This window comes from Euprymna scolopes, chromosome 14 (genome assembly GCF_053919585.1).
Source record: "Euprymna scolopes isolate OS-2025 chromosome 14, ASM5391958v1, whole genome shotgun sequence".
Taxonomy (NCBI): domain Eukaryota; kingdom Metazoa; phylum Mollusca; class Cephalopoda; order Sepiida; family Sepiolidae; genus Euprymna; species Euprymna scolopes.
This window is the reverse complement of record NC_136495.1, coordinates 85,666,115-85,693,273: the sequence shown is the minus strand read 5'-3', so window position 1 is coordinate 85,693,273 and position 27,159 is coordinate 85,666,115. Positions and strand designations below refer to the sequence as shown.

The 27,159-nt window shown below is 33.2% G+C and overlaps 1 protein-coding gene across 2 annotated transcripts in view; it reads left to right on the top strand.

Moving 5' to 3' along the window:
• The window catches only part of LOC145293142 (nuclear transcription factor Y subunit alpha-like), a 160,267-nt gene that overhangs the window by 84,293 nt on the left and 48,815 nt on the right, over positions 1 to 27,159 (top strand). For both annotated transcript variants that reach the window (XM_080139556.1, XM_080139557.1), the window contains 4 exons: positions 3,952 to 4,107; positions 6,716 to 6,772; positions 21,564 to 21,744; positions 25,243 to 25,484. In XM_080139556.1, coding sequence (XP_079995682.1) covers positions 3,952 to 4,107; positions 6,716 to 6,772; positions 21,564 to 21,744; positions 25,243 to 25,484 — 636 coding nt within the window. The remainder of the gene's footprint in view (positions 1 to 3,951; positions 4,108 to 6,715; positions 6,773 to 21,563; positions 21,745 to 25,242; positions 25,485 to 27,159) is intronic.

Genomic DNA, 27,159 nt, shown 5'->3' with positions numbered 1-27,159 from the left:
CAAGGGAAATTGTCCATTGGTCACTGCAAAAGAGGAAAGAGACCTTTTGAACTCATTTTCATAGACTTTGTTACAATGCCGAATTTGAAAGGGAAACAATACATCCTAACAATATTGGACAGCTTTAGTCAGTACTTCACAGCCATACTGTCGGACAGCTTTAGTCGGTACTTCACAGCCATCACGCTATCAGCGCTGCCTGCGGCTTATACCAGTTTTTCCTTCGCCACAGAGAGATCCCAAGGATCATATCTTCTGACAGAGGCACACAGTTCACGGGAGAAGTCTATAGACACTTCTGCAACCAGATGTCTATCAAACAAGAACTCCACTGTCCTTGGCGACCACAAAACTCAGGAAATATCTAGAGACAGCATTGGACAATGAAGAACGCTCTCTACATGCTTTACAAAGACAGGCAATGTGAGTGGACAAATGTTCTCAAATCTGTTTTATCCATGAATGCCACAACAAATATAACAGGCATTTCCCCACATGATGCGATTACAGGCCGCCACAATCAACAACTGCCTAGTTGTCTCACTTACAATGGTGAAAGGACTACACAATCAGCAAGTCAAATAATATGATGTGCAAGGTTCAGAACGAAAATCACACAACAGCCTGGGTCCACTGTGCACATGACAGATGGTTACTCCCGGGTCCACAACAGCATCTCCCTCTCCCGCGATGTTATAACTATACCCCTGAACCTTCCAGTAAATATCTGCAAGGAGAAACCGCAACATTCTTCACCGGTCGACAAAACCAGGAAGACACGTGCAAGGAGCACTAGCGGTTAAGTTCAGAGATTTCATTTTATGGCCCTGATTGAGATCTGAGGAGGCAGTGTTATATATATTCTCCATCAAACCTATAACGACATGTTAACAAAACACAATTTGAATCAGCAGGAACAAAGGCACCCAAACACCAACAACGGCAATACATAAGCAACAATGGTGTTGACCTGTGCTTTACTATGATATTCATAAGTTGTTAGAAACTATGCTTTTTGTACCCATCCTTTCACATATACAGTTTATTATAGCAAAGAATTATTGGGCAAAACACATTGCCCAAGGAAATAGCTACACTAAGATAATATTCTCCTCACCTTGGAACATCCTATCAACAAGAGACATTTCAAATTATTTTCACTCTAACAAACCTTAATGACAAGGACTTTATTTTCTTCTCAGTAACTTCTTATCAACAAAAGACATTTTCATCTATTTCATTCTTCAATAAATATTTAACTTAATACTCTGTCTTTCTTGCTACCATACGCTAAATTTGTTATTGCGATCATCATTATCTGATATTGAGATACAATACCTTATAACACAAGTGTGTTTTTATAACCAACAAAATCTAAAAACTAAAGTAGCAGTATAGAAAGTTAACAAGATATATTTTAGAATCAATATCATCAATATTTATAGTTTTACTACACTTACGTTAATGTTCTTTCTGGCTTTCTTCAGGTGATTTTTTTTCCTTATATTTAGATACGACGTATCTTTCTCCAAGTTAATATTTCTCATGTACTTAAATCTGATGAACTGATTTATTAAATATTTATTTTTAAAGCAAATGAAATGTGAAAAATAAATATCAGATTTAAATACACATTAACTTCAATAATATTCATTAGCATTCATTGTCAAAGTATATTTCTTTCTGACATAAGAATTCTAGTACATCTGTCTATTCTCTCTTTTATGATCTTTAAACTTTTGCCTGTGTGCCTCTGGGATCATTTGGTAACTTAAGATTGCAGACATCACAATGTTAGTCAACACAATCTACTGTCGATAGACACAGATTGTAATAGCAACCTGCAAATAGCCAGTGTAGACTTAAAGCAATTTTTTTTTCGAAATGGTAGAGATATTTGTCCACATCAAATTCATTACAAGTCACCAATACAAGTCTGACCTGCTTAGCAAGGTCAAACTCATTTTTACCTTTTCTCCTGTCTTCAGCCTCTCTAAGTTTTTTTTTTTTTGTTATATCCTCACTCTTTATCCCTTCGCCAGCTTTGATTCTAGTTTTTTTCATCTCTATCTTCTCCATTTTTACCTTAGCTTTTTTTTATTTCTATCTTTTTATTTAAACTTGCTTCAATCTTGGCCTTCTCAAGTTCCATTTGGGCCTGTGAAAGTCCAGGCAAGCTTCACACAAGATCATCCAAAGCATCTTCTTTGAAGATATCGTTCTCAGTTATTTGCACTAGCTGGGCTTTTCTCAAATCTTGTCTCTAACTTTAATACTGTTCTAATCGTGTGTATGTTATTCGTTTTTGATGTGGGAGAATTTAAGAAAGTCCCTATAACAGCCATCTTGGCTTTATTTCTCTTGCTGTTTTGCACTTTCTCTGCCTCTCCCTAATGAACAAGAGAAAAATTGCCTGACAATGCCCCCAACCACCCACCCACTTAACCTTCATTTGCACTCTGGCAGCATTGTACACATGACGATAAAACAAAAATATTTGAAAAAATTTGGAATCAGCTTATTGGCCCAGAACTTTATAATCAGTAACAGAACACAGAGAAGGGAATTCTTCAGTTAAAGATATCAAAAATAGAGATAAGGATGAAAACAAACATGGTAGAACAACCAATTTATGATTTAAAATCAAATATTTACATCAAATAAACAAACATGCAAAAGATGAGAAAAAGAAAGATGAGAAAGGGACTCTAGCTACTATTATCTTATTAATCTATGAAATAAAATTAGCTAAGATCACATTGAATCATTAACTTACAGACACTTTTGAATGGCATAAGGAATACTCCACATGAAGGTGTAAAAGTTCAACAATCAAAAAATCAGTACAAACTTCTGATAGTCAGACAGTTTGTTTTAATAGTTTAACTCCAATTAGCAATAAAATATCCAAAAATTAAATTCAGATTCATAGTATGCTACAAATCTAAATATTTGGCGATGTTCTTCCTTTTCATGTTTGTCTATGAGATGAAAGATGGATAAGAGCATGTTCTCTTCCTCTTTGTCTTCATTTCTTTTATCTCTTTAGCTGCTACAACCATTTGATCATTAAGCGTATTCTAACAAAATCTCGGCCTCCTCATTTCTGTTAGGGTCATATACGCATATGTGTCACATGAACTATTGTGTAGGTGTTTTGGCACGAAATAAAACCCATCCAGTACAAGTTGTCAATACTTTTAAAATCACAACATGTTGTCTCAGGGTAGAAATAGGGTAAGGGAGAGGATTCACAGGAAATGGCATGTGCGATTTTCTCAATTCAGAAAATCTTTGTTTCCTCACAAACTGTCTTGTTAAAAAAGATAAAATATGACAAAATATACACCTATCTAGTTATATATATATATATAGAGAGAGAGAGAAAGAGAGAAACAAAACACGTGTCAGTGGATATTTTAAACAATATATATGCTACTCCACTTGGGGTACCAATTGGTAAAAGGGAAAATTATTTCCAACTGTAATTTTGGTAAAAATGCACTTTTGTATAAATAATTGAATTCATTAAAAAGTATCGCAAACAAAAACAAATAACATCTATTATATAGAGAGAAATATAAAGTGTATAACCAAATAGTAAAATATCTTGGAGTTACATTGGTTATTTTATTCACCCATTTATTCAAAATGGATTCATTTAAGTAAATGAGTAAATAAAAAAAATTTGTTTTATTTTAAATTAATTTGAATGTATATCAAATAAAATGATAAAAAATGTAAATTAGTTTATTCTCATCCATTGTATGATGCACTACAAAAGTTTTATATATAAATTGAATGAGTTATTAAAAGAAAACATATCTAAAAATCTTTTGCAATTTTGTCAAGTGGTGTGGTCATTAGAAACAGACGCTAATTAACAATATTATCAAATTTCCTGAAAAGTTTTAAATTGTTTAATAATATATTGTATTTGTTAATCTGTAGATGATCCAGTTAAACCAGGGCCAGTTAATTGGAGCACAAAATCAGCAACTGATGTTTTCCACTCTACCTCAAGCCAACAATACTCAAACCATCCCTATTCAAACTGTTCAGGGATCTCAACCAACAGCCATTGCACCAACACCAACATTACAAACGGTAATTCATGTATTTGTTTTTCTCAATTCGGCTGTTCTTCTGGTATGTCAAGTAAATTTTGAAATGTATGTTCTGTTTACACGTGAAATGTTTTCTAGTGACATTAAATATGGTGTTGTGTGCTTTACCTTTTAGTGACATTAAATATGGTGTTGTGTGCTTTACATTTTAATGACATTAAATATGGTGTTGTGTGCTTTACATTTTTGTGACATTAAATATGGTGTTGTGTGCTTTACATTTTAATGACATTAAATATGGTGTTGTGTGCTTTACATTTTAATGACATTAAATATGGTGTTGTGTGCTTTACATTTTAATGACATTAAATATGGTGTTGTGTGCTTTACATTTTAATGACATTAAATATGGTGTTGTGTGCTTTACATTTTAATGACATTAAATATGGTGTTGTGTGCTTTACATTTTAATGACATTAAATATGGTGTTGTGTGCTTTACATTTTAATGACATTAAATATGGTGTTGTGTGCTTTACATTTTAATGACATTAAATATGGTGTTGTGTGCTTTACATTTTTGTGGCATTAAATATGGTGTTGTGTGCTTTACATTTTAGTGACATTAAATATGGTGTTGTATGCTTTACATTTTTGTGACATTAAATATGGTGTTGTGTGCTTTACATTTTACTGACATTAAATATGGTGTTGTGTGCTTTACATTTTAATAACATTAAATATGGTGTTGTGTGCTTTACATTTAATGACATTAAATATGGTGTTGTGTGCTTTACATTTTAATGACATTAAATATGGTGTTGTGTGCTTTACATTTTAGTGACATTAAATATGGTGTTGTGTGCTTTACATTTTAGTGACATTAAATATGGTGTTGTGTGCTTTACATTTTAATGACATTAAATATGGTGTTGTGTGCTTTACATTTTAATGACATTAAATATGGTGTTGTGTGCTTTACATTTTAATGACATTAAATATGGTGTAGTGTGCTTTACATTTTAATGACATTAAATATGGTGCTGTGTGCTTTACATTTTAATGACATTAAATATGGTGTTGTGTGCTTTACATTTTAGTGACATTAAATATGGTGTTGTGTGCTTTACATTTTAATGACATTAAATATGGTGTTGTGTGCTTTACATTTTAATGACATTAAATATGGTGTTGTGTGCTTTACATTTTAATGACATTAAATATGGTGTTGTGTGCTTTACATTTTAGTGACATTAAATATGGTGTTGTGTGCTTTACATTTTTGTGACATTAAATATGGTGTTGTGTGCTTTACATTTTTGTGACATTAAATATGGTGTTGTGTGCTTTACATTTTAATGACATTAAATATGGTGTTGTGTGCTTTACATTTTTGTGACATTAAATATGGTGTTGTGTGCTTTACATTTTTGTGACATTAAATATGGTGTTGTGTGCTTTACATTTTAGTGACATTAAATATTGTGTTGTGTGCTTTACATTTTAATGACATTAAATATGGTGTTGTGTGCTTTACATTTTAATGACATTAAATATGGTGTTGTGTGCTTTACATTTTAGTGACATTAAATATGGTGTTGTGTGCTTTACATTTTAATGACATTAAATATGGTGTTGTGTGCTTTACATTTTTATGACATTAAATATGGTGTTGTGTGCTTTACAGAGTTGTAGTGCTGAATTTATACTAGGGCATTTTAAAAATTTTATTAATGAATCTTGTTTGGAATTCTTTTGTAAATTGTATCTTTTAGATAACGTGTAATCCCCACACACTCTATTTTTGTGATCAATAGCATTTTTACTACAAACAAAAAGAAAATGATTGAATTTCATATTTAATCGGATCAAAGGTTGTTGTTTTGATCATAAAGCGAATCAGAGGAACTAACCGTTGCACATTTCCAAGTCCTAATTACTGCTTCCTAAATCATTGGGTACTTTTTCTTTTATTGCCATTGGCTGACTTTTGACTCTAGAGAAGAAGAAAAAGATATTTCATACTTTTTCAAAGTTCATCATAATTTCTTACATGCTGATATATCTCAATTAGTATGCCCATTGTTTGAATTCAAACCTCATCCAATAACTGGCTCCAGTTTTCTCTGAAAATTAAATTAAATATTTCAATCAGATTATTTCCTTTTACTTTTATTTTCTTCAGTAATCTATATGATTGACAAAGATTAGAACCTCAGGTAAAGCATGGTAGTCCTGTTAGTTTAAATTAAAATAAATTCATTCAGTGACACAGTTAATAGATAACACATTCCAAATGGTACAAGTTATTCAATATGATCATCTTTATGATTGTCTCAGTGATTTTGTTTTAAATTACATTCTGAATGCTGACTGGGGAATGATGTCTATCATTATATATTATGTAAATTCCTTGAACTTTACACTGTCCATTCACTTTTTCATGTGGCTGCTTCCAGCTCTAATTTTAACTCACCGATTGCTTAAGTGCTATTTCAAAATGCCCTCCCTTCTCCTCTATCTTGTTCTATTCTGCCAAAGAAAGCTTTTGGTATGTTCCCCACCCCCTCATTCCTTCTCTCCTCTAATATATAAAACTTATTTTTGTTTGTTCCTTCTGATTATTATAATTTTCTTTCTTTTTTGCAGCTTGACATGTTTGCTGCGGGTCAGCAATTCACTGGTCAAAATATCCAACCACAACAGGTGAATAACGTTTTGTTTTGATTAATATCAGAATTTACAAAACTATTGTTCTACATTCTCGAGCAAGATAATTCCATTTTGATTTGTTGGATCGCGAATAATTGAAAGTGTACGTTGATTCTCATTCTCCTCCATTTTTTACATTAAAGACTTTAGAGAAAATGCATGTATTGACTGTTCATTTATAGATTTTTTTGTGGGTAAACACTGACATAAGGTTGTAGTTAGTCTGAGTCTGAAGAGAATGGGTTTTCAGATAATCTGTGGGAGTGTTTCAAGAATGTAAAGAAGCATTCATTTACTTCTAAAATAAAATCTTTTTGAAAAAAACATATCATTTAAGATTGTGTATTATAGCAATTTGTTGTTGTGGTGGTTTTATTGCTTTATACCATATTAGCATGTAGTCGCATGCACATGTGGACATCAAATATAATATTGGAATAGTCTTGTTTGCATGTGCATTGGCATGAGAAATGAATGATCTGTAAAGTTCACCTGTTGACCTGTTGATAAAATAAACCACATTTATAAAAATTCAAGTCACATGATACAAAAAAGAAAATGTGTGCTATAAACAATTTGGAAGTTAAATTCAATGCTAGAGATGCATTAAAAACTTTCTCTCCAACACAGAATGCAGTTACCCAGCTGCAATAAACTGTTTGGTACATATTTTTTATAATTAGAATTGTCGAATAACCCCAAACCACCCATAGTGATATCAAACAAAAGTCTGTCACAACTCTGGATGCAAGGCCCGGCAAATGACCTCAAATTCTAGGACGTAAAATCCCTGGTCAGTGAGTTTGACCCACGTTTCAACACAATTACAGGATTGGAATGTTGACGTCGTCTAAGCCAATATGGGATGGGAGACCACGAGAGGCGTGCTAAGCAACACATTCTTCTTCACACACACACACACAACCACCCTTGCTATGCACACGATCAAACTTGTCAAAACCATTATTTGAAAACCAAAAGGTTATATTTTGGTTAAACAAAATAATTTTATAATCAGCTGTGCGTGTTTTTATTGTCACAGAGTGTATAAATCAAGAAATGATTAAGATTATTTAATTTCTAAAAAAATTCAGACTTGAAAACACATTTGATGATCGACTACAGCAAAATATGTTTTGACGCTGTGACCAATTTTATTCTCGCAAGAATAAAGAAAAGAACCGGCGTCACAAAGACACAACCCAAAAAATGGGCCCTTGAAGAAAACAAACAAAAAAAAAAAACAAGAAAAACAAAGTGGCATTTGATATTTTTTTCCCCTGTGTGTTTCTGCTTTTGAAAAGAAAAAAAAAATGTGTATGTGTATAACACGTATTTGTGTATGCAGTAAGTAATAAGAAAAACTCAAATTTCATTAAAAATTAATGATTTTTTTTTTTTTTCGTTTTGTTATAAATTTGAATATGATTTTTTATTTTTACATTCTTAATTTCTTTCGTCTATTTGCATACTGTTGAAAATATAGTTATTAAAAAATAATAAAATGGAGCAACAATTCTTTTCAAATTTCATCCAGAGATTGGATGCGGAGTTAAGAAATGCAATACAAGCAGTTTCAAAGGTTCTACAGTTCTACAGTTTCAAAGGTTCTATATTCTTTTAAAGAATATAAGACCTTTAGAACATAGAAGGGACGGTAAATATAAGGTGTGGCTAGAAGATATAGAAAAGTATTTTAGAATAGTTGGAGCTGCAGGTGAAGAAAAATGCCAGGAGCATTTTTGACCACTAGGAGCCCCGGTCGGGTTATTTGTAAATGGATTAATGTTAAACAATAAAAGATAACGTGGTTAGAATTGAAGACTTTTACGGGATTATTGTAAATCCCAACAAGTATATAGTAGAATTAGCGAATATGAGACTGGGTAAAGCAGAAGGAATTCAAGACTATAAGCAAAGAATAGTGTGACAAGCAGAAGGGGAATATAGTGCGATAGATGCAGGTATTAGTTGAAAAAACAAATTCTAGTCTTTTTTATAGAAGACCTCAGAGATAAAGAAGTAAAAATGGCTGTGATGAGGAATGAATCTCTAGATCTTAAAGCAGCTCATCAGAAAGCTTTAGCAGAAATAAGACGGAAGACACGCTTGACGCAAACTATGAATATAAAAACAAACCCATGGAGACGGCAAATTCAAGTTGAAGCCGTGGATCCAAACAGTTTCCCAAGATACGACAATAGACAGAAAAGAGGGAACCGAGTAGAAAATAGTGCCCCAGTATATAAAACTAGGGAGAAGGAAAGAAGTAGGCAGGTTATAAGGTGTTTCTATTGTGGTAAAGAGGGCCACATGTGGAGAAACTGTAAGTGCTGTATCCAAGGAAACGGAGGCATCTTGTTCGTACAACGCCTTGTTCATACGACGCCAAACGAATGGAGCAAGAAGTTACCGATGCGCGTAATTGGTAACATGGACGCAACAAATTCTATTACGAGTAGGTTTGAAGGAAAAAATTATCGAGCTCTAGTGGATACAGGAAGGTGGGGGGGGGTGCAGAATAAATAGTGTTTTCAATGCACTTAGACGGGTCTGAACTAAGAAAAAAATTTAAGGACAGCAAATGGGTCTCATCTACATACATGCATGGCTCGTGCGGGTTTTAGTTAAGGATTGGAATATGAGATAGAGCAAATAAGCAGCGGATTTGTTAGTAATCTTAATGGAATTTCAGTAGCTAATGCGGTGGTAAAAATTAACAGGTCTTGTAAGTTTCTGCTACTTGTAATGAATAACACCAATCAAACGGTCACTTTAAAAAGGGGTTGTCAGATAGTTAATTGCAGTGCGACTGGTAGCATTACTGAGATTACCATTCCAGATAAACAAAATAAGATTTCTGATTAAATCTTGAAAGGAATAAAAGTAGCTGAAGAATTCAAGTTAGAGATTGATAGGTTGCTAAAGCGGAATAGGGATTTGCTTGTTACGGAGGATAAGGACTTGGGAAGAACCGATACAGTACAGATATCGAACACTGCTAAAGCATAGGAAAATGATAGATTCAGCAGTAGATGAAATGATGCAGGTAGGAGTAATTGAAAGATCAAACAGCCCGTGGAGTTTCCCTATAGTATTAGTAGAAAAGAAAAATGGTAGCAAGAGATTTTGTGTAAACTTTAGAGCATTGAATGAAATCACAAAGATGTATGCCCAAACATTGCCAGTTATTGACGACATATTAGCCTCGCTTGGATCAGCAAAATACTTCTCAAAATTAGATTTAAAGTCAGGTTACTGGCAGGTTAAATTGAATGTGGAATTCTCTTCCGTTTTCCTGTTTCCCACCTGATTACAACTTGGACGTCTTCAAGTCCAACATAAACAAATTTCTGATTAATCGCCCCCTTAAGTAAGACGCTATCAAATCTCCAATACCAACTATTACTACGATATTATCCCATTGATTATTGTACACAAAATAACACTTATCCCCGAGTGGCTTACGGGCCTTGATAAGTGGTGATCCTCATATAAAAAAAGAAAAAGAAAAAAGAATGATAAAAAGAAAACTGCGTTCAACTGCCACCGAGGTTTATTTCACTTTAACATAACATTGTTCGGACTCGCGAATGCTCCCAAGGTCTTCCAGGAATTAATGTCCATAGTTTTATAGGGACAAGAAGAGTTTGTGTTACCATATTTGAATGACATACTAATATTCTCCATATGAAGGGAGGCCATTGAAAACACATAGATAAGGTATTAGGTAGTTTATTTAAGCACAACCTCAGGTTAAAAGCCACAAAAGTGTGAGTTCTTTAGAAAAGAAATACAGTATTTGGGTTTCAAGGTTAGCGAGAGGGGTATACAGCCAGATTTGGACAAAGTCAAATCTATAAAATCGATTTCAACTCCAACCACTGTGAGACAAGTGAAGGCTTTCATCGGTATGACTTCATACTACTGGCAATTTATTAAAAAATTTTCCAATATCGCCAAACCGTTAGTCTGGTTAATGAGGAAGCATTCATGTTTTCAATGAGCTGACACATGCCAGTCCGCCTTTGACAGCCTAGAAACGAAGCTCGCAAATATGGTAATACTGGCATATCCTGATCCTGATAAGGCCTCTCGGTGGGGCATTAGAATACGCCGACTGCCCCCCTGCAGAAGGTAAAAGTCCCTCAATGGGGGTCCTTGATATGACCTTAAACTATATCCAGTGGTGAGGCCCCAGCTTGTGGGCTTTGGGGAGTGTGGAGCCACCCTTTAATTACCATTGCTCCCAGGTCCACTCTGACCCGGAGTAGTAGTACCTGTTAGGGTTCCAACTATGGGTTAAATAGAAACTGATGTGAAAACAACAAATATATTCTATTAAAAAAAGTTTTCTTCAAAATCTTTGGATTCGGCATTAAATAACCCAAAAAGGGTTGATATGCCGTAATACAAAAACAACCAACCAACCAACCTGATCCTGATAAGGATTACAGACTGTTGGGGCATGTTTGTCACAAATGGTCTATGATCAGAGGGAGGGTAAAGAAGTAGAAAAGCCAATTTATTTTTTATCTTATATAACACCCAGACAAGATGGTCAACGATAGAAAAGGAAGTATATATACAATACACTATGCCCTTAATAAAGTAAACCACTACTTGCATAGTGAAACGTTCACCATCTATACAGATCATAGACCCCTAGAATACTTATTGAGCTCACCAATACACAATAGGAAAATACAGACGTGGGTTTTAAGTATGGCTGGTTATAATTGTGCCATACAATACCTAAAAGATAAAGACAATGTTTGTATGGATCTCTTGTCATGCACTGTGGATTTGGGTCAGGACAATGATGATTCCTTGGTAAAGATAGATAGTAGAAACTATTTACTGAGCACAATAAACTCTAATATCTTTGAGTCGAAAGAGTTTGCAACGTATAAGAATGCTGAGGACTCATCGGTAAAGCTTGAGCGACCTACATTATTGGGTATAGATTTAATTAGAGAGCAGGAAACTGATGAAGAGATCTTAGATTTGAAGATGTGGATGAGAAATGGTAAAATGTCCAAAATAGAACAAAATAAGTTTATATTAATGGACAAAGTAGTGTATTATTTGTCACAACCCGACAACAAAACAGTAATTAGATTGAATGTACCGTTGCATCTTAGGAAAAGGGTGTTAATCCAATATCATGACAATAATGGTCACATTGGCGTAAAGACATTTCATGCTATAAAACAAAAATATTTCTGGCCTTGTTTATTTAAGGAAGTAAATGAATACATAGGTAAATGTATTCCCTGCCAGACGAGAAATTTGAAGAAACAGCAACCCTAAATGCAGGAGTGTGATTTGTCTCTTTCCTTTTGCAAAACTGGCGTTAGATATTTCCAGACCCAAAGATTCTTTCAAGTAATCAGTACATAGTGACATTTATAGATATGTACAGTGGTTGGCCAGAGGTGTTTGCAGTTCTTAATAAGAAAGCAGAAACAATGGTGCATCTGTTGACAAGATTTTTCCCAGATTCAGAGAATCACTGCAGCTTTTAATGGATAATGAGCCTGAAAACATAAACAAGGTAATGAAAAAGGCATTAGAGGAACTAAATATAAATCACGTGACCACGTCATTTTATCACTCTTAAAGTAAAAAGGTTCCATAGAACGATGTATGATGTCTTAGCAAAGAAGATAGGAAACGGCAAACAGTTATGGGATGTTTACATCAATCAGATGTTAGCAGCTGTTAGATTCCATATGAGCAAAACGACAAAGTTTCTCAATACGTTATGGCAATGGCAGAATAAAATTTCTGTTGTAGAGCATACTTGCTCTACAACAGAAATGTTATTCTGCCATTGGATAACGTATTGAGATACTATAATGATGAGCATCACAAAATCACTCTGCAAGAGACGCATTAGACTTTACTTTAGTCAGAAATAACATTAGGAAGTCTGGAAAAAAAAAATGATAGAAAATTCAGAAAAAAAAAAAAAAACGGTAAAATTCGAGATTGGTGACTACAAAAACCACCAAAAGAGATAAATTGGATGTACGCTGGAAGCCATACTATGCAGTAATAAAGAAAATGGGTCCTGTCTCATACAGAATTAGTGATCATTTAACGGGTCTGTGACAAAGGTGCATGCTGAACATCTCCGGGCAGTGTCTATTGAAGAATGGGACATTCCCAGCACAGAGATTCTGTAAGAAATTTCTTCCCTACACACCCAATTTCCTCCTCACAGATAGCAAATGAAACTCCACAAACAAAAGCCATACCTTTAAAACTCAAATTTTATTCAAGATGTATCAGTAAATGAAAGTTCTTTTGTTAACGGTAAGTCCCTTGCAAAAACAGTGGCTGAATTTGCTATCCATTGCAATGGAGCCGGTAGTTATGATTCCTCTGTGGGAATGTTAGTTCAGATTTCCTTTTAGAAGGCTCCATGTTGTACATGATTGAACGGCGTGAATGTTGTCGGCCAATATGGCATATTTTAGGACCTCGTGGTCTCTGGAAGAAATAGAAAGAATTTCCTATAATCAAATATATCAAGCCGAACACCGTAGAATATCCTCATTGAGTAAAATAAGTTCAGCAATTATGTTATCTCTGTATTTAGAGAAATGTCCTTCGTCCACCCACTGCATGGTGTCCAATGAAGGTAAAATCCTGGCACTCGATAACAGAGCACCGCTGTGTGTCCTTTACTGTTCTGTGTTCATGTCAGACTGAAAAATAACGCACATGTAATACAAATTGGCGCCAACGTGGCGCATTCAAATTGAACCAATCAAAGACAGTCTAGCAAATCATGTTAGGCGGACAACAAAATGGTGTTGGTTATGGAATTTCTCACACACACTGCCAAGGAGAAGAGGAAAAGGTAATGGATAATCATTACTTTTTTTCCCAATACAAGTTAATTAATAAAACGGTTGGATAAACAACGAATAACAAGTTAATCCAATAAACATAAGTCTTAACTTTGACAATTTTATAATTACAATTTTTTTTTATTCAGTTTATTAACCTAATATGATTATTTTTGAAAATTCAAATTGAGATTCAAATTATAATTTTAATTCAGTTAACTTTTTCATATTACACTGCGAAGGAGGAGAGGAAAAAGTAATGGATGATCATTACTTTTTCACAATACAAGTTAATTAGTGTGCCATTATCTTCAGTATAAACTTCAACTTTACATACATCCAGACATTAGCTAATTTCCACTATATGGACTGACCTGAGGAGCTTCATCCTTACAATTAGAACAAAACCACTCCCCTAACGATGATCAACTCTACGCAGCTAAAATGGTACCAGCTGTCACAAGAATCACAGCACACCATTGGTGATGTTCCATCATTTGGAACAGAACAGGTTGGACAGAAAAAGGGACCTCCTTCTTCTATAAACTCAGTTGATGCAATATCATCATTACCCTTAATTTCCAAGGGCACAAGGTTTTTTAAGGAATGGACCTGTTCGCACCCATCCTTAAGAACAACCGCGGAACGAACATTATTGTTGTTTCCAGTAACTAATTTGATTATATTACCAAGATTCCAAAATTGTCTGGTTTTGTTGGGAGTCTTAATAAGTACTATCTCTCCAACAGATAACTTGGGGACACAATTGCTCCTGATTTTGGCATTGACTTTTCTTAATGACAAGTGGTAATCATTATGCCAGATACGATTGAATTTTTCAACAAATTTATTCCTCATTTCGAGGGAATGTAATAAGGCAGTCCTATTTGGGGGGTCAGGACATAATTCAGCATCATAATTAGCAAACGAGGTTGATATCCCGTTTGAAGAAAATGATTCGGAGTTAAAATACTAAAGTCGGCAGAAACAATAGAAGTAATGGGTCTGTCATTTATTGCCTTTTGCACATGAGAAAGTGCAGTCAGAAATTCAAAATAATCCAACTTTCTTTTGCCCAACAGTTTCCTCAAGCATTGTTTGACAGTTTTAATAAGTCTCTCCCAGGCTCCCCCCTGCCAGGCAGAGTAAAGGGGAATTGTTCGATGGACAATGTGTATGGATTTAAATTGTTCCTTCAACTCGTCCGATTCGAGCACGTTTGATAGCAATATTCCGGACGCAACAAAAGATTTTGCGTTATCGGAATATACATGCGTAGGGATACCAAATAAGTTGGTAAACCTTACAAAGGCCAGCATAAACGAGCGGGGGCTCATATCTGGCAATAATTCTAAGTGAATTGCATGCAAACTCATGCATGTAAAGAGTAATACGTACATTTTAACTTCTACCCCTCCAACTTTTATGGAAAATTGACCCGTGAAATCCACACCGATTTGTTTGAATGGGCGAACAAAGTTCAGGTAATATCAACCCTGCAGAGCATTTATTTTTTTACATACTGTGCAAGTACACACAAAGGCTTTTACGGCTTGTCTTCTTGGAGGGATCCAAACTACAGACAGCCTTAACTTACTGAGGGTTGAATTAACCCCCATGTGGCAACAGTTAAGATGAGCTTCCTTAATTGCCAGTTTTGTTAAATAATGATTTTATCCCAACAAAAGGGGAAACTTTACCTCAAAGGGGAGAATATCAGAATTCTATATCTTTCCTCTTAATCTAATTAACCCATCTTTATCAAGGAATAACCCTAAGGCAGTAACCCTAGCGGGAGGCACTTTCCTGGATGGTTCTTTCAAGTAACCTAATTCCAGAGGGAAAGCCTCTATTTGCATATTAGCAAATAGCAATAATTTGGCCCTGTTAAAATTGTCAGCACGACGGTGACGCAACAAATCATAAAATTTCAACACCTTTTTCCAAGATGCTGATTGCCTTAGATAAGCTGGAATACCAACGGGAACGTATTTTCAGAAGGATGTGTCTTCTGAGAGTACAAACAGGATACAATTTTTTTTTATTAGTTTCGTTTAGACAAGGCAAGGGTGAGATTGGCCAATCGATGCCATTTCTATTTAGCCATTCCGGGCCATACATCCAGAAATTTAATAACTGGGAAAATTTAAAAGTATTGATACCTCTAGTTAGAAGATCTGCCGGATTTTCCGACGAAGAAACATATTTTAATTTCGGTAGAACACCAAATTTAATATTAATATCTTCTGAAAATTTTTTGATCTCTGCGATCCTGTTTTCAATGAATATATTTTTCTTGGATCCTTTACCGTTGAGGATCCATGAGAGGGCAACTTGGGAATCAGACATCAGGAAAAAATTATGAATATTAAGGGCCCCGGAGCACCCAAAACTTGAGGGGCTAGCTTAAGAGCCAAATACATGGCCAATAGTTCCAATGTGGGAAGTGACTTCCCCTTAATTGGGGCCACTCTGGCCTTTGCGAACAACAGAGAACAATTCGCTCCCTGTTTCGCATACAGAGTGAATCCGTACGCGTTTTTCGATGCATCACAGAAACATAAATTCGACAGACTGATTTTCTGACAATACATGCCTGGGAAATTCAAACTTCCCCAAGTCGTTTAAGTCCTTGGCATAGGTTTGCCACAGCTCTAGACTGGAGATTACGTCAAACGCATCACCCTCTAGTTTTGATTTCAGCACTAATAATTTGTCAGCTTTATTTAAACTTTCCGTGCAAAATTCGAATTTGTTCAGAAATTTTCTGAACGAAAATTTATCATCTGTGGACATGCTGACAAATTTTGGACAATCCAATTCCATCTTGACCGACATAGCCATCGAAACGTGCATAACTTGAGGCGTATTTAATTTCAATTTTAAAGAAAGCAATTTTTTCTTCTATGTCTGAAGAAAATCTCTCTGAAGCCTCGCAGATCTGAAGTTTCTCTTCTTCGGGGTTTTGAGAAGAATTTGGTCAATTAATACAGCGAGGTCACTCAACCTCTAATTACCACTTCTCGGGATTTGAAAAAAGTCTGGAAAAGGGTCATTAATTTCCAATCACTTTACCGCACTATTAATGCAAAATCTTTTAGCATCACATTTTGACATTAGCTCCTTTTGGGCCATCTTTCATGCCTCAAGCAAAATTAATAAAATAACAGATGTAATTATCTGCAAATTTAATGTGGCAAAGTGCCAATATTATTCCGAACGGAATTATGTATAGAACGGGGGGAGGGGGATAATGCCCTTTACTCCCGTTAAATTTATTATCAAAACAGATATTGTTATTTGCAAAACTGCTGGCGGATCGCCAATATTCCAAACGGAATTATTTAATCATAAATAACATGCTGACGAACATCGCCGCCAGTGATTAAAGAGCCCACTTTAGGCTAAGCTGAACAAATAGTCAGGTTATATAATTATAACCAAATTCGAAATTCACGAGCTACTAAATGATGCCTAACATATGGGGGGTGGGGATAATCCCTTAGCTTCCCTTAAGATTTTTTTTTCATAAATTTTTAATTCACATTCATTTGAAAAATGACAACAATGTACATACCATTAATACATTAAAACATGGCATCAAAAATACAAATCAAATATTAGCAATCTCAATTTCAAATTAATCAATTAATTTAATTAGTCAATATAACACAACATTTAAATTGCGAAAGAATCATTAACGGCTAAATACTGTGAGTTTTTTTTTTTTTTGACGTCTACAGAATTTGAACCATGTTTTTGCAAAAAAAAAAAAAATGAGCATTTAACCTATCATGTTTTTGCAAAAAAAAAAAAAAATGAGCATTTAACCTAGCATGTTTTTGCCAAAAAAAAAAAACGAGCATTTAACCTAGCATGTTTATAGCAAAAAAAAAAACAAAAAAAAAACGAACATCTAACCTAACATGTTTTTGTAAAAAAAAAAAAGATGAGCATTTAACCTAGCATGTTTTTGCAAAAAAAAAAAAAAAATGAGCATTTAACCTATCATGTTTTTGCAAAAAAAAAAAAAAAAATGAGCATTTAACCTAGCATGTTTTTGCAAAAAAAAAAAAACATGAGCATTTAACCTAGCATGTTTTTGCAAAAAAAAAAGCGAGCATCTAAATTAGCATGTTTTTGCAAAAAAAAAAGAAATGAGCATCTAACCTAGCATGTTTTTGCAAAAAAAAAAAGCGAGCATCTAACCTAGCATGTTTTTGCAAAAAAAAAAAAAAAATGAGCATTTAACCAAGCATGTTTTTGCAAAAAAAAAAAAAAAAATGAGCATTTAACCTAGCATGTTTTTGCAAAAAAAAAAAAAAACGAGCATTTAACCTAGCATGTTTTTGCAAAAAAAAAAAAAAAATGAGCATCTAACCTAGCATGTTTTTGCAAAAAAAAAAAGCGAGCATCTAACCTAGCATGTTTTTGCAAAAAAAAAAAAAAAATGAGCATTTAACCTAGCATGTTTTTGCAAAAAAAAAAAAAAAATGAGCATTTAACCTAGCATGTTTTTGCAAAAAAAAAAAAAAAATGAGCATTTAACCTAGCATGTTTTTGCAAAAAAGAACGAGCATCTAACCTAGCATGTTTTTGCAAAAAAAAAAAAGCAAGCATCTAACTTAGCATGTTTTTGCAAAAAAAAAAAAAAATGAGCATTTAACCTAGCATGTTTTTGCAAAAAAAAAAAAAAAAGCGAACATCTAACCTAGCATGTTTTTGCAAAAAAAAAAAAAAAAAAGAGCATCTAACCAAGCATGTTTTTGCAAAAAACAAAAAATGAGCGTCTAACCTAGCATTATTTTGCAAAAAAAAAAAAAATGAGCATCTAACCTAGCATGTTTTTGCAAAAAAAAAAAAAACGAGCATCTAACCTAGCATTATTTTGCAAAAAAAAAAAATTAGCATCTAACCTAGCATGTTTTTGCAAAAAAAAAAAAACGAGCATCTAACCTAGCATGTTTTTGCAAAAAAAAAAACCGAGAATTTGACCTAGCATGTTTTTGCAAAAAAAAACGAGCATCTATCTAACCTAGCACGTTTTTGCAAAAAAAAAAAAAAAAAAATGAGCATTTAACCTAGCATGTTTTTGCACAAAAAAAAAGCGAGCATCTAACTTAGCATGTTTTTTCAAAAAAAAAAAAAAATTAGCATTTAACCTAGCATGTTTTTGCACAAAAAAAAAGCAAGCATCTAACCTAGCATGTTTTTGCAAGAAAAAAAAAATGAGCATCTAACCTAGCATGTTTTTGCAAAAAAAAAAAAATGAGCATCTAACCTAGCATGTTTTTGCACAAAAAAAAAGCGAGCATCTAACCTAGCATGTTTTTGCAAGAAAAAAAAAAAAATGAGCATCTAACCTAGCATGTTTTTGCAAAAAAAAAAACAAAAAACGAGCATCTAACCTAGCATGTTTTTGCAAAAAAAAAAAAATGAGCATCTAACCTAGCATGATTTTGCAAAAAAAAAAAAAGCGAGCATCTAACCTAGCATGTTTTTGCAAAAAAAAAACAAAAAACGAGCATCTAACCTAGCATGTTTTTGCAAAAAAAAAAAAAAAAACGAGCATCTAACCTAGCATGTTTTTGCAAAAAAAAAAAAAAAAAAAAAACGAGAATTTAACCTAGCATGTTTTTGCAAAAAAAAAGTGCATCTAACCTAGTATGTTTTTGTAAAAAATAAACACGAGAATCAAACCTAGCTTGTTTTTGCAAAAAAAAATGGGATGTAAGAAATTTCTTCCCTACATACCCAATTTCCTCCTCGCAGATAGCAAATGAAACTCCACAAACAAAAGCCATACCTTTAAAACTCAAATTTTATTCAAGATGTATCAGTAAATGAAAGTTCTTTTGTTAACGGTAAGTCCCTTGCAAAAACATTTGCTATCCATGTCAATGGAGCCGGTAGTTATGATTCCTCTGTGGGAATGTTAGTTCAGGTTTCCTTTTAGAAGGATCCATGTTGTACATGGTTGAACACGGCGTGAATGTTGTCGGCCAATATGGCATATTTTAGGACCTTGTGGTCTCCGGAAGAAATAGAAAGAATTTCCTATAATCAAATATGTTATCTCTGTATTTAGAGAAATGTCCTTCGTCCACCCACTGCATGCTGTCCAATAAAAGTAAAATCTTGGCACTCTATAACAGAGCACTGTTGTGTGAGTCCTTTACTGTTCCATGTTCATGTCAGACTGAAAAATAACGCACATGTAATACAAATTGGCGCCAATGTGGCGCATTCAAATTGAACCAATCAAAGACCGTCTAGCAAATCATTTTAGGCGGGCAACAAAATGGTGTTGATTATGGAATTTCTCACAATTCTTAAGAAAAACTGCGTTGGCTTCTCCAAAGAAATCTAGTAATTCAGACAGCAAATCAGTCGAGGAACAGACTGATTTTCCAATGCAGAAGTGGATCATCAACAGGAAAGATCGAATGAAGATGACATACCATTGATGGAGAGAAAAGTAGGTTTGTGTAGCTTGGCGGCGCAGGAAGCTATCGACTTAGGAGAGAAGTAGTTGTTTAGGATGGGTAAGGACTATATTCTATTTTTAGTGAAGCTATGAAACTTCGTCCTAAAATAAAAAGAATTCTTTCTCTGTTGCATCATTCACGAATGGCATTTGGAAAGATACACGTGTTTCAACATAGTATGTGTAATGGTTAGAAGTTAAGATTTAAGATGGGACTATTGAATGTCATTTGCCCAAGGCCAATTTAATAATTAACATGCATTGAGGTGTCTCCAGGAAAACAAAACAAGGACTCATTGTTTTGTGTGTGTGTGTGTGTGTGTGTGTGAAATTGAACTGTAAATTAAAAAAAAATGCAATATTCATGAAAAAAGTGAAATAATGTGTAAAACTTTATAGAAAAATGTTCAGAGAACTGAAAGTAAAAAGAAAACAATTTTTTTTAATGATTTATGAACATGCAGTTGTGTACAGCAGATTAAGAGACATTATTTTAATGATAATATTGTGTAATTATTGTGTAACAAAGACATGCATTTTTTTTCTTTCTCTGTTGTAAATATGATTTTTTGCTTCATATGTGCGAGCAGTACCTCTCCCCACCCCCAATATATATTTTTTCATCTTTTTTTACAATTTTTTCAACAGATTATAATCAGATGGACACTTATCTACCTCTAGAAAGAAAGAAAAAATGGTTAACTGCCCTAAAATGCTAGAATGGTTTAAAATGGAATCATTTTACAGTAAATTCTAAAATAATACTTGTCTATCTTTCATCAAAGTTTTTCAAGATATTCACATGTAATTGCCTACAAAGGTAAAGTCACATATTTTTGAGAGGTGGTCAGATGGGGGGGGGGTAATGGTACAATAATACTAAAGAAATTTTGCAATATATTCATTTTTAAACAGTCCTAGATTTCAAATTCAGTTATTTGTACATATAATGCATTACAATTCAGCTTTGAGTTCTTTAACTTCTTTTCTTTTAATGAATACATGGCATTTTTAAGGAATTGCAGCATATTTATGTGCATTTACTGCAGATTATTTGGAAACCATTCATTTCTGGAGTTTTTCAATAGCATATTCTAATTCCTAGCACAAAAATACACTTATATGGTAAATTTCATTGTTTAATCTTGTGTTTTAAATATAGCATTTTTACTGAAAAAGTAGTGCAAAAAATGTGACAAAGCGCATATGGTCTTAAAGAGGGAAAACTATTCATACGTGTGAGGCGCAAAAATAGTCATAACTTCCTTAATTTTAATTGGATTTTAAAAATTTTAAAAAGATTCTTTCTTAGCTCATCAAGCTCTTTCTATATATACCAATATTCAAATATTTTAAGCCATTTCAATTTTTTCATGTGTATTGATATAAAGCATGTTTATATTGATGTTATTTAGAAACTCTTTCATACTTCTTACAGTTAATGCTCCAGCAGGCTCCTGGTCAACAATTAATTTCAACACCTCAGCTCGGAGCACATCAGTTAATACAAACTCAGGATGGTCAACTTCTTCTTTGTCAACCTATTATTGGTGACTTGATTAAACGACTACAAACACAACAGCAGCAACAACATCAACAACAGCAGCAGCAAAATTCCAGTAAGTAATGTTTTTTTTCTTATTTCACATTTAAAACAAAAGGCATTATTGTATTTCATTTAAGTTATGTCAAATGTTTTGATAATAGACTTTTCTATATGAATTACTTTTTGTAAAGAAAAACATGTGTAATTGATTGTTAAGATAGACAAGAGTATGTTAGCTATTTCATCTTTGATGCATCTTGGTTGGTTTTATTTGGACTCTGTGTTGTTCACCATGTTGCTGGCCATCATTTCTATAATCTCCTTTTGGATTAATGGATAAAAAACACTTAAAAATATGGTCAGTTGATTTTTGTCGATCATTCCAGTGAGCTTTCATCATTTCATTATCTTGGTGACCATAGGGAAAAGCATTCCACGTGGCCTTTTGTATGTTCGGTTTTTTTTTTCAGCATAACTTACTATTTCAGAGTGTTCTCTCTCTCTAACTATAACGTGATCTGCTCAACCAATAATCTATTTTCCCAGTAGGCAATGCCAAAACACAGGTCGGCTAGTTTTAAATAAATTTTACTTTAATTTAAATGATACTTTTAGAAAATGGAGTAACATTTTTTTTTTAAATTTTTTAATGACTTAATCATTGCTATTTCACAAATTCAGAAATAAAAAAGGAAAAGGAAATCGCTATTTTTATTGCAGAATTTAGAACAAATATAATTTAATTCTTTAGAATACTATTTAACTTTAGTTCTTAATTTTTCAGTCGTTTTTCAGTAAACCCCCCCCCTCTTTCCCATGCATAATGTTTTTTTAAGTCTTCATTATTGAAAATTAAGTTCTTATGTAAAAAATCAATGTATATTTTTTGAAAATTTGAAGTGAAAGTAATATAATGTATACATCGTCATAGTGTTAACCATGGTTTTATTTTTAATGAAGAGTTGTCTAATCAGTATAGTCATGATATAAATCAAAGGTTGCATTAAAATAGGAATAAAATAGAAAATCGGTTTATTAAAGAAATATGAAAATAAACATCTGTTATTGTTCTCTTCCGACTTCTTTTTTGCTAATCTTCTCTCATTTTCTAAATCTCTATTAGACCTTGACAAGACAAAGTAATGATTAAAGAAATACTATATTTAAAAAAAAAAATCGAATCTCAGAAAAAATATTTTCAAACAAATTTTGTATTAGGTCAGTTGTAAAATAAAAATGATGTCAGACTTTGTAGGTGTTAAAACATATGTTAAGATGTTGAAATGAGCAAATCAGATTTTTTTTCAATATAAAAAGATGACGTGTTTGCACTTATTTAAAAAAAATAAAGAAAAACCTTTATCATGTACTTACTTGTGACAGAAAATTAAGTAGTTTTTTTTTTTTATTTTAGAAAATCAAATTTTACAATTTTTAGCGATAAAGTATTTTTAGCAGCCATTGATGAGCCCTTAAAAAAAAAACTGAATAGAGTTGTGAGTTGCCCACCTCGATTTCAATCAAAGATGGCGGTTGGTTTTTCTCTCAGTTTTACTAAATATGTACGACCAAAGTTATTCCCAATCATTGTACGACTGACTGTTCCTGCTGTTTGTCATAGAATATGTAAAGTTGCTTGAATCAGGAGGAGCTGAATCAGATAATTTAGTTGTACCGGATGTTGATCATACATAAGGGGGTTTACTAAAATTGTACAACTAATTATGTACAATTAGTTGCTCCTGATGCTGTTTTACTATTAAAGCAACTTTTACTCAGACCAGCTACTGGGTTGTCAACACAAAAAAAAATCTGTTGTATTATTAAAATAAACAATAAAATGAATTTACTCACAAATTTCAATTGAGAGGTTACTTTTGGCAAATATATTTTTAGATGCGTATAATATTATTTTTTTTAATTCTGTGTCCCACTTTTTTTTTTTTTTTTTTTTTTTTTTTGTAAAAAAAAGTTTATTTTTTTAGATTAGTCATGCCTAACACGATTTTATGTACGTCTGAGATAATAATTTTGCACATTGTATTGAAAAAAAAATAATTGTCTCAGTCGTTAGGGTCAAAGCAACTTTGTCACGGGTGATTTATTCAGTTCGTCAGTGCAAAAAAATCTTGTACTTTTAAAATAAACAATAAAAACGAATTTACCCAAGTTTCAGTCAAGGTTATTTTTGGTAAATATCTTTTTAGCTTCATACATAAAGATATTTGCAAAAAATAAACTATTTCTTTTAAATATTCTCTCTTCTCTTAAGTTAGAAAGTGAACAAAATATTTATGTGTTGCAAGATATTTCAAATTTTGTTATGAATTTTCATTTCAAAGATTTATAATATGGTTTGAGAAAACTTTAAAAAATGATTTCCTTTTTTTTTGTCAATGTGTGCTGCTTGTCCAACCTGCAAAGGGTGTTTATTCCGAAAGCTGTTCTTAACATGGGCAGGTTGGGAGTAGTAATTCCGAAAGGCTTTTTCTTATTTTCAACCCCCTCATGTTGGGAACGGCTTTTGAAATAAACACCCTTTGCAGGTTGGGCAAGTAGTGCACATTGACCTTTTTTTATTGTTGTTGTGGAGAAATGAACCAAAGTCGTGTTATCATAAAACAGAACTTTATGCAATATTATTTAAAAAAAAAAAAAAAAAAAATTTTTTTTTTTTTTTTTTACTTGTCTCCCCACACTAATGGTTTAAATGTGAGGAAACTAGTTCTACTAAAAGAGGCACACAATATTGGAAACATTGCTCCAGTCTTTAGGGATTCATTCTACTTTTTAACAAGATTTTCTAGTGTTACAAAATTCAAATTTAAAAAAGGTCACTTGTAAAATTTAATTTGAAAAAAAAAAAAAGAGCTCTTGGCTGAAAATTGTGACTTTGACTAAATTTTTGTTTTTATTTCAATAATAAAGAAATAAACTTATTTATTTATTTTACAAACATTAAAAATAAAATAAACTGGCACACTGGATTGAAAAAAAAAAGTCTGTCTAAGAATTTGCCAAAAATAATTGTGGCTGTGACTAAACTGTTATTGTTTATTTTAATAACATTTTTTGCACTGACTACCTTATGTTAAGATCAGGAGTTTTCTTTAATAAATATCTTTATAGGTATGGTCTTAAAAATATTTGCCAAAAATAACCTCTCAAAACTTCTGAGTAAATTCATTTTATTGTTTATTACAAGATTGTTTTACGATATTTTACGCTGATGGACCCAGTCAATCACATACATCAAAGTTGCTTTAATCAGCAGCAGTGGCAATTAGTCGTACAATGATCGTACATCATTTTTAGTTGTACATATTTAGTAAAACCCATTTTTTCTCCCATCAAGCATGTTATAAAATTTGATTTTCTTTAATATAAAAAAACTACTTGATGAAATTCTGTGATTTTTGGGATATGCCATCTTCATTCCATGACAGGGTATGTACATCATAAAGACTTTTCTGTATTTTCTTTACTTTTGATTGTCGCTATAAGTGCAAACATGAAAGATGAATACACATTGGTTATAATTTTAATGCTTGGTGTTTCTTTGTCTCTTCAGATGTGATCCAATTAGGCAATGGTATGAATATTACATGTTCAAGTCCTCTACCGACAGTTCCATCAATTCCAGCATTGCAACCTGTAAATCAACTGCCAAGCATAAATCCTGCCCCATCTGGTACGCCAATTAGCACAGGCAGTAGCCAGTCTCCACCAGCATCATCACCTTTACCCCCAAATGCCGCATCACCTGTGGATAGTACTTTACAAACTGTGCATAATGCAAATAGCATAGTAATGGTAAGTGTGCATATGATTTTTATTAATTACAAAAGCATTTCATTCATATCATAAATCTTATAGAATGTTATTTTTAATAGTTTCTTTTGGCAGCAAAGAAAGTGCAGTTTTTATTAACTTTGTCATCTAGTAAAAATGCATAGAAACCTTTTAGTTTTAGAAATTATATTTTATGATTTATAAAAAAAATTGATATAGAATCAAAGAGTATATTTTTCATTTTTTTTTTTTTTTTTATAAAATGTAATTGAGGGATTTTTGCAAAAATAACAATAATTGACCCTGTTTTTCTCTCCTTCAGCGTTCTCCTAAATTTATCTATTTAGATATATGAGACCATCTTTCTGTGTGCATGTCCATCTCTGAAAGTGAAGACTTTATAGAGAGTGTACCTTAAATATAAGTGTATTCATATCTACAACTTGCATGTGAATATGATATTAGTTATGTATTTTTAGTTAATGACACTGGTCCAACATATTACACAATGAAATTTATCTATTTGTAAGCATTAGTTTTGGAGTATTTAACGTAAGAATAGCTGACATCAAAGTGAACTCTCATGATACTCTCTCAAACTCCATCTGGCAATGTCAGATAGTGTCCAGCTAATATAAGATATAATCTAAAACTAGTTATTTACAACTTCAAATTGAACAGTAAAAAAATTTTTTGCGCATGTATTAACTAATGAGATTTGATGATTTGGAGTCTATATTCGAAACACCCTCCCCCTGACTAGTGAAAGAAAACTAGAATCGGACGATCAAGCCTGTATGTGCTTTAGACTTAAAATGCAACATAATATTAGTTACTTTTATTTTCTCTACCGCTCTCCCTCGACCCAGGACTGTACCTTAATAAACAAAGTCTCTGACAGCATAGATACAGCACTTTCCCTCGACACTAGCACACAAGTTCATGTATCTGGTGACTTCAATGTCCACCACAGTAACTGGCTTGGATTCTCTAATTAAACAGATGCAGCTGGTACCACAACACATAGCTTCTCTATATCTCATTTCCTATCACAGACGGTTATGTTTCCAACCCGTTTTCCCTGACCAGCAAGAGCAACACGCATCACTTTTAGATCTGTTTCTGACCACAATTCCTGATGATTGTGTTACGAATGCTCACAGCCGACTTGGGAATGCTGATCATGTAGTGATAATAGTTAAAATCACCCTAAACTCTAGAGCCAAAATGGAAGAGCCATTGCTCAAAATAACGAGATATTATAAAAAGGCCGACTGGGAAGCCATCAGAGATCTCATTAGAGACGCCCCATGGCGAAATATCTTTTCACTTCCTGCTAAACAGTGTGCAAATGAGACCACTGAATGGTTCAAAACAGCAATTGAAGCACATATCCCCACACGGAAATTTTATAGCAAGCCCCACTCTCCCCAATGGTTTATTTCCACATGTGCAGCTGCCATCGCGCAAAGGCAGCACGTGTACCACAGATTTAACCGACATAAATCCAGTTCAAACAAACAGAAGTCAGAAGTAACTGTAAGAAAGAAATAGCGACAGCTAAGAGAGAATTTACTGAAACTACAAAAAACCCATCGAAGCTCAGAAATTAGGAACCCATGACTTCTGGAAAATCTATAACAGTGTAGTAAATAATAGGCAATCAACAATTCCCCCACTATCCAACAATCATGAA